Source organism: Phycodurus eques, chromosome 18 (genome assembly GCF_024500275.1).
Source record: "Phycodurus eques isolate BA_2022a chromosome 18, UOR_Pequ_1.1, whole genome shotgun sequence".
NCBI lineage: Eukaryota > Metazoa > Chordata > Actinopteri > Syngnathiformes > Syngnathidae > Phycodurus > Phycodurus eques.
Genome location: NC_084542.1, coordinates 7,838,413 through 7,855,987, shown reverse-complemented (window position 1 = coordinate 7,855,987; position 17,575 = coordinate 7,838,413). Strand labels below are relative to the sequence as shown.

General features: G+C 40.6%; 1 protein-coding gene across 6 annotated transcripts in view; it reads right to left on the bottom strand.

The window, feature by feature from the left end:
* The window catches only part of col12a1b (collagen, type XII, alpha 1b), a 116,098-nt gene that overhangs the window by 52,949 nt on the left and 45,574 nt on the right, over window positions 1-17,575 (bottom strand). For 5 of the 6 annotated variants that reach the window (XM_061705168.1, XM_061705164.1, XM_061705166.1 and 2 more), the window contains 11 exons: window positions 16,883-17,047; window positions 16,661-16,807; window positions 13,205-13,347; window positions 10,138-10,267; window positions 8,320-8,465; window positions 8,120-8,249; window positions 4,067-4,203; window positions 1,793-1,922; window positions 1,515-1,654; window positions 1,086-1,218; window positions 322-339 (listed from right to left, as the gene is read on the bottom strand). In XM_061705168.1, coding sequence (XP_061561152.1) covers window positions 322-339; window positions 1,086-1,218; window positions 1,515-1,654; window positions 1,793-1,922; window positions 4,067-4,203; window positions 8,120-8,249; window positions 8,320-8,465; window positions 10,138-10,267; window positions 13,205-13,347; window positions 16,661-16,807; window positions 16,883-17,047 — 1,419 coding nt within the window. The remainder of the gene's footprint in view (window positions 1-321; window positions 340-1,085; window positions 1,219-1,514; window positions 1,655-1,792; window positions 1,923-4,066; window positions 4,204-8,119; window positions 8,250-8,319; window positions 8,466-10,137; window positions 10,268-13,204; window positions 13,348-16,660; window positions 16,808-16,882; window positions 17,048-17,575) is intronic. The other variant, XM_061705165.1, reaches the window with a different exon arrangement.

Genomic DNA, 17,575 nt, shown 5'->3' with positions numbered 1-17,575 from the left:
TTCACTCTTATACAAATTTTGATCACTTTGGCTCTAATTTTAAAGAATAATGTGCCTTTTTGTGTTGTATTTATGGTTTGTAACTGCAACGTGATAGTGGTGGCATGAGGAGTCGGTTAAGTCCCCACTGAAGTACCAAATGCACATCCCACCACTGATTGACACAGTACCTTAACAATGATACGGACGTGGAAATATGGTTATCTTAGTAGTATGTTTATGATGTAAGCAAAGAACATGAGTGTCTGACTTGATGGACACACACACACATGCAGTTGTGAAGGGGAAAATAAACAAATCAAGACCATTTCATTGACATACCGCTCACAGCCTTCAACACTACAAAGAGAAAACAGGTTCATTAAAGTGTAACACTCCCATACATATTATATGCAGTATATGAAGCTAAAACGCAACTCTTAAAAAGTTTGGGATGCTGGGGTGAAACTTCAGGATGAATCAAAAAATGCACTGCAAATTGACAGCAGGCCTTTCTGTGACTCGTCCAGTCTCTCTGTTGCAGGCTGCTGATGGCACTAAGGTCAGTGGCCACTTCCTGTTTGATGGTGATATACTGCTGATAAATTGTTTGGTGGCGTCTGATGTCAAAATGTGAAGAGCTTGATGAAGAGATTAAGGAGCCAGCGATTAATCGCTTCAGCCCTCGATCAGTAAAAATCGCTATATACTGATTAGGGGGTATCTGATTAATCATTTCAGCCCTAGAGTCAACTATTGCATACTGTATAAAAATCTTGTAGTAATTAGGGAGCAGGAAATTATGTATGATTCCGAACAAACTGCATTTGGAATCACTCATCATCCCCGACTCCCTAATAACTACAATGGGATTTTTATACAGTGTCCTAAGTATTCCACCAGTTGTGTATTTTTATACAAGGTCAAATTAAGTTCACCAGTAAATGTTATAGTGCATTTTAGGTTTATCCTGATACTTTAACCAGAAGCTCAAGATCCCAAACTTTGTATGAGTAGTGCGTACAGTATATTTTCTATTTTGTTATAACTACATTTCCTTAAGTCAAACAAGTGTGCTGCTGTATTGATAGGAACAGACGACTCACATGTGCGCTCGTTTCCCATCAAGTCTTCACTTTCCGATTCATCGGGGTAGATGGCCGTCACGGTGACCGTGTACTCGGTGCCCGGTTCCAAGTTCTCCAGAAGATGCGATGTCTCATCATTGCCCAAGATGGACTGCACGGCGACGGACACACACAGACATGAAAATCGTAATTTATTTTGAAGCAATTTGGTTTTTTTTAATGGTATAAAGACAAACCCAAATTTACTGATTAATTGATTTTAAAAGTAACTATGTTGGATTACTAGTTACATTTACAAGTTACATTTGTTGCTAGCAGGGTTGCTAGCAGAAGTTAACTTGAAAAAGTAATCTGAATACTCGTGACACCTTTGAAAAGTAATTTAGCTACTTCAATGATTATTTGATTTTAAAAATAACTACGTTATTGTTTGTGGTTTTAGCTTACAGACTGGAAGTCGGTATGTCCTTTCTTGACCCAGCCGATGCGGTAGAGCGCCACATCGGGCGCCCCATGCTCCCATGTGGCCCTGAAGGAGGTCAGGTCCACATCAGAGAACTTGAGGTTCTTCGGGGCGGGAACGACGTCTGTTGAGAGAAAGCAGGAGGAGTGCACATGACTTTAACTCCTTGCAGACTGCTCGTTAAAGGAACTGAAAAATACGAATGTTGCTGATTCACTCAAAAAATTCATTAAAAAAATAGTGTGGGAAAACTGCGGCAGACCCGTAATTCCCATTCCGAGCATGGGGTTCCCGGGACCCTCATCGTACACGGGAGTCACGGCCACGTCGTACTCCGTCTGGGAGGTGAGGCCCGTCACGTCCAGGGTGGTGACGTCGCTGCGGACTTCCACCTGTTGTGGGAAAATGACCTTCTCAAACATATGCACTGTGGCCAACATCACGATTATAAGTGAACCCTTGCAATATCGTGATTCCTTGATCACGCCCCGCCATATCACAGAATTTTAAGCCATCATTTGTATGGGATTTTATACGGGCAAGTCAATTGGGCATATTCTAAATACTCTGTAATTTTCTCTCAAGTTGTAAATATATTTAAGTAATAAATACTCTCTTCAGTAGTAAGTGGGTCATTTTCATATATTTGACCAATTCCAGTGAAGACATTGCCCATTGAATTTTATTTTGAAAATCAATAATTTTACTGATATGAGTATTTTAATTATTCTTAATTGTTATTATTCAAAAGTTAAGAATTGTTTCTAAGAAGAAAAAAATAATAATTCTTAAGTGATATTTTCCGCTCAGGCTACCCTTTGTCACCGATTCTGTTAACTAACAGAATTTCTAGCCGCAGCAGAGGCGTTGCGAGAATGTGGGTGGTGACCTCAGCTGTGATGTTCAACTCTTGCTGGAACGGTTTGCAGCGGGGTGCGGAGCGGTTGGAATGACAATCAGCACCTCTGAATCTGAGGCCCTCTCCGGGTCAAGGAAGAGATCCTGCCCCAAGTGGAGGATTTCAAGTATCCCGGGGTCTTGGTCACAAGTGAGGGATTAATAGAGGGGGAGATCGACAGACGGATCAGTGCAGCATCTGCAGTGATGCGGACTCTGCATCGGCCTGTCGTTGTGAAGAAAGAGCTGAGCCAAAAAGCTAAACTCTCAATTTACCGGTCGATCTACGTTATGACCCTCACCTTATGTGTCGTGACCAAAAGAACAATATCACAGATACAAGCGGCCGAAATGAGTTTCCTCCACAGGGTGTCTGGGCTCTCCCGATGAAGTGGCTCGGGCAACAGGTTAGGATTCCCCCTGGACGCCTCCCCGTTGAGGTGCTAAGGGCACATCCCACCGGGTGGAGGTTCTGAGGATGACCCAGGACACGCTGGAGAGACTACGTCTCACGGTTTGCCTTGAAACGCCTCGGGATCTCCCCGGAAGAGCTGGACGAAGTGGCTGGGGAGAGGGAAGTCTGGGCTTCCCTGCTGCTGCCCCCACGACCCGACCCCCGGATAAGTGGAAGAAAATAGATGGGTGGATTTTCACCAATTGCGGGTGAGTATGGACCATACCTGTAAACCTGGGGCTCACTGTAATAATGTCAAGTTGCTCATGTCGGTTTAATAGTGGTAAAAAGGAGCACATTCCGTGTGTAACGCTTCTGGCACGAGGAATAGGATGTTCTCACATGAGCTGGAGTATAATTTACATAAAGTTGAAACTGCATTGGACGCACAAAACACAGAGCTCTTTCCATTCCGCCTGGAGGCCGAGCCCTCTGAGCGGCAGCAGACGGCAAAAGTTGGCCTTGGTCCGGTGTGGGCGGACGCGGCGGCAGTGAGCGGGAGAGCAGGAGGCTTCAGGGGTAATCCCCGAGAAAACCAGACCTGATCGGCGCTGCTTTGTGTCATCCGTCAGGACTCGATGGAAAAGTCTGGCCGGCCGGCGTGCTGTGTGATTCATTGCAGACGCTTTGTCCCCCCCATGGGGGAGGAGGAATAATGAGGACAAAGTGGCAGTGGGATATCAGCAGGAGGGAGGCTCAAGAGGATGGAGCGGTCCTCCCGGCGGCCTCTTGCATCGCGCTCGCTTCTCCGCTTTCAATCGGACGCAATCGCCTGCCTTCCTTCCTAACAACTTTAACAGCTACCTCGTCCATGGAAGAACCAAGTCACTTACTTACTCCGACCCACAATTTACTCATCCACTAAATACTCCCAATTACTAAATACTCTCTTTCAAGTACCACGTAAGCAGAATCTCAAGTAAACACATACCCTCAAATATTCGAATACTAAATACTCTCTCTTAGGTATTAAAAACTCACTCTTAAGCAGCTACTTAATATTACCTTAATATTATCACTCTCGCATTCAAGTACTAAATGCTCCTTCAAGTATTATTTTCTCTCAAGTAATGAACGGAGTGTTCATTATTTCACTCTTTGATATACTACATAATCTCTCTCTTGTTAGTTTTGTGAAGTAGTCAATTGTCTTTTCGAATGACAGCGAGCCAGCGCTGCTCTCACCTCTTTGGTGTCGGTGCCCTCGGGCTTGTAAGTGATGATGTACTTGCGCACCAGGCCGGGAGCCGCGTCCCAGTTTAGCTTCATGCTGCTGTGAGTAACGCTGCTGATCCTCAGGGCGCCGGCAGGGGGCATGGGCACTAGGGGGCGACACCGAGGGACCACATGTCAAAACGCACTCAACGGTTTAGGAGATAACGCGATACATATAACGGCGTTACATCATGAGGATGAATGAAAAAGCTAACCATATTCCGCTACAGCTACAGAAAAAAAACATCATCAGTCTACAGGTCAATTTAGTAAAAATTGGGATTGTTTCGCAGGGTTACAATTTAAATGCACGTTGTTACATTTTATATATACTTTTTTTCATTTATTTCACACACACCACTGTGACGAAGAGACTTCCGGCACTGCAAGTTGATAGCTAGTGCAAATTTCTTTAAACTCTAGGTGAATTTCGGCATTATTTTGCATATCAAGCACAAAAGGGGAACAACACCCCCGTACAGTGCAGCTTGTGCCTTCTGGCTGTGAAATTGCTCTCATCCTCCCTTAGATCGAGAGATCAATGTTGTCTCTATATCCAAGAGAACGCTTTGAGGGGACCACACTTTCTCAGTTGCTTCCTTGAAGTTAAGTTGTGAAAGGAGCTGCCCCTGTACCTTAAGACAGGCTGATTTGTTTCCTGTTTTTCCTCTTACAATGCAGTTTTCCTCTTTTATCTCAGGCTGAGAAGTGGATTTTAATCCTTATCTACATTTTATTGTTTCTTTACTATTTTTTAAAAATTGTCTTTAGTTTACTACATTAGCTTTATATCGGTCTTGCAGTATATCTGTGTTATTTTATCTATCTACATGTATTGTTCTTTGCTGTGTTTGTGACTTTGTTTAGTTTATGCTGTGTTAAACACTTCGGTCAACGGTGTTGTTTAAACAGCACTCTATAAATAAAACTAGATTGCATTGCATCATCCAAGGATTCAACTCTTATTAAAATAAACATTAACAAATAAGACCGCTAAAATTAACTTTAGGTGGCTCACGAAACTGCTAATACTGCTACAACCTCTGAAAAATGTTCGGAGACTGTGTGGTGAAGCGGATCAGCAGGGTTGGATGGGATATGTTTTGTTAAACAGTAACTGGTTTGTGGGTAATTAAAGATGCTGTGGTCCATATTACCCCAGTATTGTTCTTTTATTGGTGAGGCAGCTTTAAGATATTCATCCATTACATGACTAACTTCAAGTACTGTATTAATATTTTGGGTTTTTTTTGTCTTTATGAGTAATAAAGCTCTATATAAGTGCAGTCCATTTACCATTAACATTTGGTATGTCAAGTGACATTCCTTGAATATGACTAGGAAGTGTATGGGAATCCATTTTGAAAGTAAACCTCCCAGTCTAAACTGTGGTGCTGCCCGTGAGGTGACAGCATAAACATCATCTGGACTTGATTCCAAACTCAATAGCAGAGGTGGTCCCGTCACATACAGATGCGCTCAGAAGTTTACATACCCTGGCAGACTTTGTTACATGTGTCATATTCTTTAGAGGAAACGCACATTTATTTATTTTTTTAATATATCAATTTTCTTTGCAGAGAAGCCTGAATTGCAGCTGAATAATCACGATAAAACATTTCCGGCAGTTGTGATTGACATCTTTGTCAGAAGATGGGTACCCAGAGAAATGCATATTCTTGTGTGTATGTGTGTGTGTGTGGGGGGGGTGGGGTGGGGGGGGGTGGGTGCTTTTGGGTGAATGTTTTTGTGTGATATCATCAATAGAAAATCTGGTCTAAAAACGCCTTCAAATTAGAGTTTCCTCTGCTACTCTGGGAAGCCCTTCTTCGATTGGCGGAGAAGTTTAAGTTAAGAAGCAATATGACTGTATACGGGCTGAAATTGGAGCGGTTCTCAAGTGGAAGCGACAAAAATACTGTGACGTTGCAACTCGTGCCACTTGCCCTAAAAAAATTTACTTAAATTGCGCAAAGGGACTATTATTCGTGGGAAGAGCAGTGTAGGCAGTAGAATAGGTCATGAACTTGAGTCATCATGTTTTTTCCTGAATTTATTCGTGAGGGAGGAATTTAGATGCCTTTGAAGTGCTCATTTCATGTTTTCTTCAGACAGATGGAGGCCTGGTTGTCAATTTCTGATCTAATTCATCCCACGGGCGTTCTGTCGTGTTAAGGTCAGGACTCTATTAAGGCCAGTCAAGAACACCCACACCAAATGCTTTCATCCTTGCTTTGTGCATTGATGCACAGTCATGTTGGAACAAGAAGGACTGTTTCCACAAAGTTGGAGTATGGAATTGTCTAAAATATTGGCCGCCCTTAAGTTCCAGTGAAAGGAATTCTGAATGCTTCAGCATACCAAGAGATTCTGGAAAATTCCATGCTCCCAACTTCGTGTGGACACTTTTGAGGATAGCCCCTTCCTGTTCTAACAGTGGACAAAGCAAGGTCCATAAAGAGTTTGATGTGGATGAACTTGACTGATTTGTCCTGATCTCAAGCCAATAAAACACCTTTGGGAAAAATCAAACTGGGATGCAGGCCTTCTCGTCGAACATCAGCGTGTGACCTCTCGAAGAATGGTCAAATATTCCCATGAACACACTCCAAAACCCTGTGGAAAGCCTTCCCAGAAGAGTTTAAGCTGTTATAGCTGCAAGGGGTGGACCGATGTCACATGTCACTGAAGTTCACATGCCAGTCAAGGCTCATGAGCGAATACTTTCAGCAAAATAGTCTATGTTGAGACAGCACATAACTGTATGACTTGACTTAAAAATAATAATAATTTAGTGTGGACTCCACTTGATTTGCTTGCTTAACTGTTAAACCTTTACTGTTAAGACTTGAGACCTCCTTGTGACTTGCAAATGAAGAGTTCAAACACAAAAACCATCCAGTGCCAGTTACACAAAAATATAGCCACACCTACTTATTTTCTTGGAGTTGTCTGTTAAATGACACCAAAGACCTCTTTGAAAGACCTTTTCAATAAAGAAAGATTTTTTTCCAAACTAGCCTCTTAATTGCTTAATAAATATTAATTTAGAATGGCCCCCCAAAAAATTATTTTACTCAATTCACCAAAAACTGAAAGATTTCACACTTAAACTCTTCAGGCCCGACCAATTAATCGGCTGGCCGATTTAATCCGCCAATATTAGTCCTTTTCAAATCAAATCGATTTTTTTTAAATCCGGTCCTCAGACCTGTGAGGCAGATGTGCTAACCAGTCGCCCACCGTGCCACCTAACACTTTACAACATAAGACAAAGATAATGACATTCAAACAAATCTATAAAAAAATCGTCAAACATCAGCAAGCCGATTTTTCTCTCTGTTGTAAAGTTAAACAAATAAAGGACAAAGTATTGTAAAAGAGCCAAATATTCTACCCGTAATTTATACTGTATCTTTACTGTTCTAAGCAGCTACAAATCGATTATTTTATTCATTATATGTTTTTTAAATTAACCAGTCAATTAAAGGTCCCATATTTTGGCTATTGAGACCTCCACAGAGTGACTCTCTAACATGGACTTTATATAAAAGTGTCCATTTCATTTCAAAAAAACAGAAAAGGGCCTTCTGACAGCCACTTCTGTTTGACAGACTATTGTATCCGCTTTGTCCATATTTGGCTAAGACCGCCCCCTTTCCTCTGATTGGTTGCCTCCGTGTAGAAGACCCACTTGTGCAAGCACACGTGTTTGTTATGCCGACAACGCTGGCTGAGGAGCGGAGAGGTAAGTAGAGAGCTTTACTCGTGACATACATAAGCTCGAGAAATTCGAGTGACCTGATTTCAGGCCTCTCAGAAGAAAAACAATTTTAATTCATATTTCATGTTTACTAAGCCACCATAGAGCCAATATCACATCCCAAATACTAGAAGAAGTTGGTTTGGTAAAATATGGCACTTTTAAAACCCAAATCAGTCGGGCTCTACTTCAAATACAGTTTGTGACTTCCTCCCACCTGTGAGAAAAAGATCGACAAAGAGTCGAGTGAGTGTACGTACACGTGACTCCGCTGCGCTTCAGTGGATCACTGACTGCTTCGCCGTGCTGCGCCAAAACGGAGACGGAATATGCCGTGTTGGGGAGCAGCTGCGTCAGCTGAATGTCGCCCACGTCAGCTCGTACTCGCACCTGCGGCCATACGGGCGGGAAGCCGGTTCAGAGCCACATGTGTGCCACATCTTGGCGGACGTCGTATTACCTCTTTGTCCAGCTGAGGCTCGGTGCCGTTGATGGATTGGTAGAGCACGATGTAGCCGCTGGCTCCGCCCACCGGCTGCCAGCGAACCCTCATGGTGCTCATGGTCTCGTCGTAAACATTCATGGACGTGACGGCCGGCAGTGGCACTAAAACGAAAAGCAAAGACTGAATTGACCAAATTTGGACATAGGCGATTTCCGCCCGAAAGTGACGATATAAAATTCGGAGGTGCCTCAGGCCTTGACCTAATTACGGCCCTGCCTCTGGCTCTGAAAACCCCTGACATCATGAAATCTGTTATGACATGACCAGCGTTGCAGTCGTTGAGTGTCATTTTTAGCTGCAATTGCAGTATTGCGCCAGTGGGTGGTGCTGTATCAGAACCAGTTGGAAGTCGCCTGTCAAAGAAGACGACGACGATACAATTTCGTGGATTTTCAACAGGTAATTATTGTTTCAAGATATGGAAGTGAAGTGAATGTATTCATTTGAGAAGGACGAACGTTACATTTATGATATCCGACATTAGCAAAGTGGAAAGGAAAAAATAACATTAAAATGTTTGGGTTGAAATCACCGTGAGTCACAAAGGTTTTGACGTCACTGTGACTATTGAATATTTGCACAATCGAATAATCTATCAATTATTCAATCGATTAATCAAATAATCAGATAAAAGTCTATTTTGCATTCATTTATTGCAAAATCATTTTTGATCTGATTACCCTTTATTAACGGATTACTGTTATTTATTTGCTATTGTTTAATGATGAAACAAAACCAAATAAACACCAATGAAGCAATATCACACGAGAGGAAGTGATGTACTTACCAACCTTTTTGAAAGTGAGAGCTAATTCTTGGCTACTGATTAATGCAAACGAAGGGCTATTCGTTTGATATACACTTCTGAGGCTGCTTCAGGTTCCATATTACATGTCAGTTATAGCTTTTTCATACTAGGGCTGCAAATAACGATTATTTATGTGACTATTATTTTTTCCATAACTTGATTATGATTCCGTGACTGAAAAATGTTGATCATTGTTTTCCAAAGTAAAATCATGTTTCAAATGTCTCATTTTGATTAAAAGCAAAGCTAATCGGTCTGCTTTCATGGAGGACTACAGAAATCAGGATATTTACTGTTGAGAGGTTAAGTTTAAAAATGTCTCAAAAACAATTAATCGCTTATCAAAATAGTTGGCACTTAATTTGATAATCAATCAGTTGCCAATTAATGGATTAATTGTTTGCATCTCTAAATGAAGGCCTTGTACCAAATGAATTTAACAAAGCTACATTTAGCTAGGTTAAAGTTGATTAATCTTGCTGTTGATGCTTCATTTTACTGTATATCGAAGAGAGTTCCTGTATTTTTAGTTGGTATTTTAGTATGAAAGTACATGGGGAAAAAATAAAATAAAATAAAATAACATTTTGTTTGAGCCAATGCAGGCACATGATCAGAATGGTAACACTTGTGCCTCAGTTTCAGCCAGGAAAAATCCTGGACTCATAAAAGCACTTTACGCAACTTTACATGAAAATCAGCTTTAAGTTCCCAGTTACCCAATACGTGCCGACAGCATTGCATCATGAGATAGGGTTTATGTGACAGTCGTCCGCCTCAGATCAGACACTAGATTGATGTCGTAAGCACAGGAATGTTTGGCAGATGAGCAGAGGAAGATCAAGTAAATAGCAGCAGCGAAATATAAGTCGTTGTTAAAGCTTCAACGCTTCTCTTAAAAGCTCGCCTTACAGCGCAGGAAAGTGGAACCTGAGTGCAAACAAAGAGGGAGGGTAAATTCTTACAGGTGGTCTCGCGGCCCACCAGGGGCTCGCTGCTGTCTTCTCCGAGCAGCGAGTAGACGCTCAGCATGTATTCCGTCAGCGGGCTCAGACCTTCCAGGACTGCAGATGTCGTTGAGCCGTCCAGCAGCATCTACCAGCACAAAGCAGACACAGCATTCCCTTACTGTTCTCGCATATCTTTACTTAAGTACACACAAGCCCCAAAACTCAATACTTTTTTTCCACTGCCGTGTGCCGGTTAATATGCGTTGCTCCATTGTTTGGTGTGCGGCGAAGAGTCGCCAACAATGTTTTTTCGCGATGGTCAGCTTGTGTCGTTTGGCCATTTCACTCAGTGTGGCAGGTTTAAGGTCTATTTTTTTCCAGTTGCAATCATGAACTAATTTAGAATTTTTTGTCCCGCAGTTCCGAAAATTGGCAAAGTTAGGATAACAACTTCAAAGTCAAGTCTGGGCTAGCTCGCTCTTAAACAACAACACGCAACATAAAATGTGATTTTTCTTCTTCTCAGTACGAGCATAGTGAAAGTTAACAAAAGAGGGAAACTAGCATGTGTGTAGAGGTTTTTTTTCCCATTGTGCCAAGTTTTCAAAACCGGTCTTGCTTAGCATTGACACTAAAAAATTATTTTTACGTGTTAAAAATGTCATTGTTAAAGTGCTCTATAAATAAAGTTGAGTTGAGTTTACTTTTTACTTTTGTACTAACATACATTTCAGTATCTGTACTTTTGTGGTTCACTTAGTACTTCTACTTTTACTAGTTTTTTTCTTTTTTTTTTTTTTTACATAAGTATCTACACTTCTACTTTAAAACAGAATGTGAGTACTTTTGCCACCTCTGGTGACCGGCATCTGTTTCTTCTCCAAATAAGAACTTTCTGCCTCGCAACATTTGACACCTGACCCCGCAGACAGGAAATGATCATACTATCAAAACATCTGCGTCATGTCCCGCCTTTGTCTGCTGATTAGTTTACACAAATAAACACGCTCGCAACTGTCAACAATCAGGGCGCACAAAGAATGACTCGCTTTCGTGTGTTTATGCATATTTTTGCATTTGTTATCTCAGGGGTGGGCAAAAGGTCCTGTAATATTTGTTGCACTCATTTTGTAGTTAGTGGAAAAACTCTGTTACCACTGTTCATTCCAAGCTTTTATTTTATTTAACTTTTTAAAAACTGTTAAATAATTACAATTTAATTAATTATAAATAATGCCAGTGGAGAATGGCTTACAATTAATAATAAAATGAACTATTTTGTATCCATATTTAAATTTTTTTTTATTGAGTTGGCCTAACCATCTATTCTTAAAATCAGGGGAAAACAATTTGCAGACCACTGTTTTATCATTCGTGACATTAAATCTCACTACTTTAAAATAATGAAGTCATGCTAGAATGCTACATGGATCGCTAAAAGCAAAAAATGGAAAAAGACTTAACTATAAACGGTTTTATTGCATCGATATACAGTATGAAGGAGAGAACATTCCAGCAGCCCTGAATTGGATGCATCTTGTGAACGGAATGCAGTAATAATTCATAATAATACATCTCGTCAGCGCACTTGAATACTGCCGCTGTCGCTGCCATTTGGAAATAAACGCTGCCGTGGCTTCTTGTAAATCAGTGCAGATAAGTTCACCAAAAGTAGGCGGCATGCAAGTCAAGTGCTTTAGGGGTCAACGTAAACACACGTCGAGAGCGGTGACGTACGTAAGTGGAACCAGAGGAAACTCTGCTTGATTATCGTAAGCAATGAAAGTGCAGAAAACAGAGAAAAGCGCACCAGCTCTCTGTCGGGCGGGAGGTCAAGTGCAAATCAAAGACCACGTAGAACAAAACTATCAAGTGCTGTGGAGGTTCAAAATAACATTTACCTCTCACGTGCACCAAAAGAACTCAAGGTTTGAGATGGCTTGCGCTTTCACTTTTGAGCTTCCTCTCACACAGACACATTTTTTGACTCTCACTAAGACAGAAAAAAAGTCTTACTTGGACAAAAAAAAAAAGGTATGTGAGAAAAGTTTGTGTGAGCGCGTGTGTGCGTGCACGTGTGAGAGAGGTAAATCTTATTTTTGGCCTGTGCGGCTGTACAACTAAAAGACAATGTACTGTTAATAGATTTTATTAGTACCAAAATGCACAGTTCCTCCATCAAAAATACACTAAAGCCACCACACATTGAGCGAAACAGCCAAACGCAACTCAAGTGGGCCAACTAAAAAAAAAAAGAAAAAAAAGAAGAAGAAGAAAACTGGCGACTCTTCGCTGCACACCAAGAGATGGAGCAAAAAACTCAAATAACCCTTAATTCAAAAATTATTTTCAAAATATTCAGAAAAATTATCAATTCATTTAAAGAAATCTCCAATAATTCTAAATATTTCTCAATTAATTCACAATTGTTTTTAATATCCTGAAAAGTCTCAATTTGTTCTTAATTCTTAAATTGCCAATTAATTCTCAAAACTTTCTCAAACAACTCTCAAATAATTCGAAAACATTTCATCAATAATTCTCAGAAGATTTTCCAATATATCCCAAATAATTCTCAAATAATTCCCATATATTACTGGTGCCAGCCCAAAACCTGCAATGTCCAAATTTGGTCAATTTCATATTTATTTATTTTTTAAATATCTATACTATTTCTCAGTCTCCACAAATTATTGACCAATATAAAGGTTTAAAAAGGGCTTTTTTTTTTTTTTTGATGTAGCAATGTTAATAGCTCAACAATGTGCCATTTTTGGAGGGGTTCCTGAAAAGTGATTGTTTTGGAGATGCGAGGTGCCGGCGAGGTGTCTGCCTGATGCCAGCGACATACAAAAAAGGTATGTGATACAAGTTTTTTTTTTATTATATGAAACAGTTAATAGTATGCAAGAGTGACATTTGGATAACGTTACTGCAACGTCCTAACTTGGTCATGCTAAAAGTATGCAGGAACATTTACACAAAATTATGTAATAATAATAATAATAATAATAATCATGTGTGGGAGGGTTTGTGGAATCTTACTGATAGATTGAGGAAAAATCTAGTGATCGCTGCGTACCTCCTGGGCGGGTTCTCCGTCCGCCTTGACGTAGACGAGGCGGAAACTCTCCACGGGTGTCTCGGGCGCGGTCCAGGTGGCGCGGAAGGAGTGGTGGGTCACCTCGGAGGTCACCAGGTTGGTGGGCGCCCCGAGCTCTTCGGCTGCGGGAGGACGAGCACACCGGGGTGAGCGGGACACGACTCGTCCAGCCGTCCACAAATCTGACAGTGACGCCCTGTATTTGGCCGCCTCGACACTGTAAATCACTTTTTTATATATTTTCTCTTAAAAGCGATTTACTCTTCTTGCAAGATGGAATTTTTCCACTCAGAGAGCTTGATTCTGCTTTTACAGCTACACGGCCATTATTCAACAAGTTGTCGTCGTTGTTGTTGTTGTTAGGGGTGGCGAGTAACCAAGGACATATACTTTACTGTACTTAAGAAGTTTTTTTTTCAGGTATCTTTACTTATTTTTTTAATTCAGATTTTTTTCTTAGACTCACTACATTTGAAAGCAGATATCTGTACTTTGAAGAAGTAATCAAAAACTCATCAATTATCAAATTAATCAACTTTTTTTTGATGATCGATTAATCATTTAGAGATCTTGTTTAACTTAAAATTGTCCAAATCCTCTGAATTTCAGCCTCTCAGTAAATATTCTGCGATTTCTGAAGGCAGACTGATTGTGTTCAATCCAAATAAGACATTTGCAAACATCTACTCTTACTTTGGGGGAAAAAAATATCAAAATTTTTGCAGATTTTCTGACAGATGTTACGGATCAAACCAGTAACTGAATCATCATCACTTTATGTTTGTGCATTTACTGCACTGTCAATATGAAATAATGTCCTGTTTTTTAATAATAGGAGGGAAATAGGGGGACCTAGGTTCAAGACCCCGACTGGACCATCCACCAACATCGCCGGACTCACGGCTGCGGTGTCCTTGAGCAGGACACTAATACCCTGAAATGCTCCCCGGGCGCTTCAGCTGCCCCCTGCTCCAGTGTGTTCCACTAACATGTGTATGTGTTCACTGTGATGGGTTAAATGCAGAGAACAAATTTCGTGTGCATGCATGCATGTTCATGACAATTAAAGGTGATTCTTCTTCTTCTTCTTCAAATAGTATTTTAATCTCAGTCATGCATTAATCGAAAAAATAATTGACAGATTAATCAATTATCAAAATAATGGTTAGTTGTAGCTCTAGGACATTGTACTTCTTATTTTGTCAAAAAAAAAAAAAAAAGCTTGTTATTTTTTTCAGCCTTCACAAATGACGAGGCAACGTAAAAAAAGACAGAAATACAGAGAGGGAATGAAAAAAAAAGGGACAGCAAAGATATGGAGGAACATGAATCAGGCAGTATTAATGCCAATCACGTGCCAGATCCGGAGAAGCGAGATCATTTTTTTATTGGTGGCAAATATGTTGTCTTGCACCAGCCTAAAATCCACCATTTTCTGGCATTAAAAAATTCTAATCTGAACAGATATGTCAAAAGTACGGGTGTTCTGCTCTTAAGTTAAAAACACTGATAAAAATAACTGCACTAAAAGTAGAGGTACTGATGCCAGTCCCTTACTTAAGGGTACAAAAGTACACACTTATAAAAGTACTTGAGTAAAAAAGTCAAACGTAAATTTTTCAGCCCAGTGAGATTTTTGTCTCTCTCCAGATGATTGGCATGGTTTCTCTACATCGTGTCGATGGTCACCTTCGAAGGTTTAAAAAGTAACAAGCTTTTTTTTTAAATTTAAGGAGTATAAATTGCAAACATTTGTGCTTAAAAAGTAATGAGTAAAAGTAAAAAGTATATAAAAATACTCATGTTAATTAGAGATATCTGAAAAAACGACTTAAGTACCTGTACTTTGTTACTTCCCTTCTCTGTTTCAGTTAGCGTGAGCTAATTTAGCATTTTTTATGTTTTGCTCATGCGCGACCGATTGCCAGCTCAGTCCTGATTATCCAATCAGAATTTAGCCTGCAGCGAACCTGTGGCCAGTGTATTTTTCTTCTCCATACAACTACTATGACCGCTAATAAAACATGACAACTATTTTTTGTGTTGTCAAGTTTTTCCATTTCCAATAATAGTTTAAATTTCAGAGTCTATACTTGTCTACTTCTACCACAGTATTTTTTTTTTCCATAAGTATCTGAACTTCTACTTAAAGTGTGAGTACTCTTGGCATTTCTGGTTGTTCATGTGATTCTCAATGAAGCAAAGAGAAGTAAACTGAATTGACGAAGTACTGAGTGTTGGCCCCTCTGGTGTCTTTAAAAGCGGCAATAAAATTGTTAAAGAAAATGTGACTTTGTCAGTGTTTTGAAGATTCCAGAAAAGCCAAACTTTGTGAAGTTTCCACCTGTGCTCCAGACCTGTAATTACTGAGGGGTGTAAATCAGACTGAATTCACAGAACAGCCCGGAATGACAGCGACCAGGTCACAGCTGCTTGTTTTTCTTTTCTTTCCAAAAGTACCCACAAATAAAAAGGATAAATTTAGAATGTCTGAGTCGATTTTCTGTCAGCCAGGTCATGGTAATCTACAAAGTTTTAATATCCCTTCTTTTTGAGATACAAATTATCCTTAGAGGATTGACGGCTAGATTTTTCATGATATCTCACACCATGGGAAGAGTGGCCACTAGGGAGCCATTTTGCCACCATGCAGGTGTACAACCGGTTCAGATGCAAAATGCTCATTCACCAGCCACGAAACAACAACCACCATCATGTGACCACTACGGGTTGAATGACTTGAGAGTGTTTGTAGTCGAGTCAGCTTCGACTAATCGATGATGCCATTGATATATATTTTTTTCAAAGGCACAAACACAAAGTCACTCACTCGCTCTCCCCGCCGTTCTCGGTTGCACAGGCCCCACCCCCCCCCAACCAGTTTATCCAATAGCATTTGGACACTTGCACATTCAATCGCATTCAGATAACTGCACTGCCTCACAGACAGTCAGACCTTTTTAAACTAACACCGATTCACGTAATAGTAATATATCTTTTTTTAATGACAGTATGAGAGAATGCTTTGCAATAATGTCTTGTAACAAACCTGCCATTGGGTTACGCAGTTTTATAAGATCCGAGAGTCTGTGAGACCATGAACGAGACTCTGATTTGTAATTGGATGAGTAAGAAAGGGGGTGGGGCAAGTGGAAGGAGGAAGAAGATACGGGAGGGCGTTTGGTGAATTTACTGAAGGCTGACATAAGGAGTTACGGCTGATTGTTGGCTAGCGTGAGCCTTTTCAGATGGGTGTCTATTTATTAAATTTGAGAATATACCTGGACTAGTGACCACCCCCATGGGACATTATGAGGGAGACTTCGCAACAAAAATTTAGAAGTGAAGAAGCCTCGAGTTGCCTTCACTCAACCTCGGTGAAATTTAGGAATGGACGAAAGAAAAGAAAGTCAATATTTTTTGTCATTTTCCCACCTGTGCCCTTGACACTGTTGCACAGGTTGACGGTTAGATCGTCGACGATGTCCAGCAGGAACTGGAAGTCATTGACGTTGTACATATGAATCTCGTCCGGGTCGGAGGCGATGGAGCGCAACTCATTCTCGTCTGCGTTCTTCACACCTAGAAAATTAAATGTTTGTTTACTTTATGCTCGCTTTTTGAGGAGAAAAAAAAAACCACACACGGAGAACTGACCGATGGCATAAAGCTCAATGCGGTTGTCTCTCAGGTTCTGCGAGTTGGTGACAATTTCATCCTGAGACTTTCCATCGGTGATCAGGATGCCGATCTTACGCGCCTCTTCACGCATTCCCACATCGGGTTTAAAGTTGTTCTGCAGAATGTAGCTCAGGGCCATTCCTGCAACACGCCAACATGGATTCTGTTACTGTAGCTGTCAATCACTAGGAATCTCCTAGCACAGGGCTGTTAAACTCATTCCTGGATGCTTTCCCTCAGATGGGCTGTTATGAATTCCAAACTATAGACTGTATTAGATGTACATTTACACGATACCTTGATGGATACTCAGACTCAGTAGTCTTGTTTAATACCCCCTAAGTAGTAAATACTATATCGTTATTGAATAATTTCATCTCGTTCTAAATACACTGTTAAGCCCTAAATACTCTCTCAAACACTACATACTCACTCTCTCGCTCAAGTACATTCAAGTACGAAATACGCATGTTCTAACGAAAAGACATTGAAACTTTTGTTAATGATTTAAACATCCCTCAATTTAATGCAGAAACCCCAAATAACCTAGTTGCCCAATTAACCATCACAGAATTGCATACAGTAGTGCAATAAAAAAAAAAAAATCCAAATAGAGAAGCTTCCAGGTCCAGACGGCTACCCTGCTGAATCCATTAAACATTTCTGGTC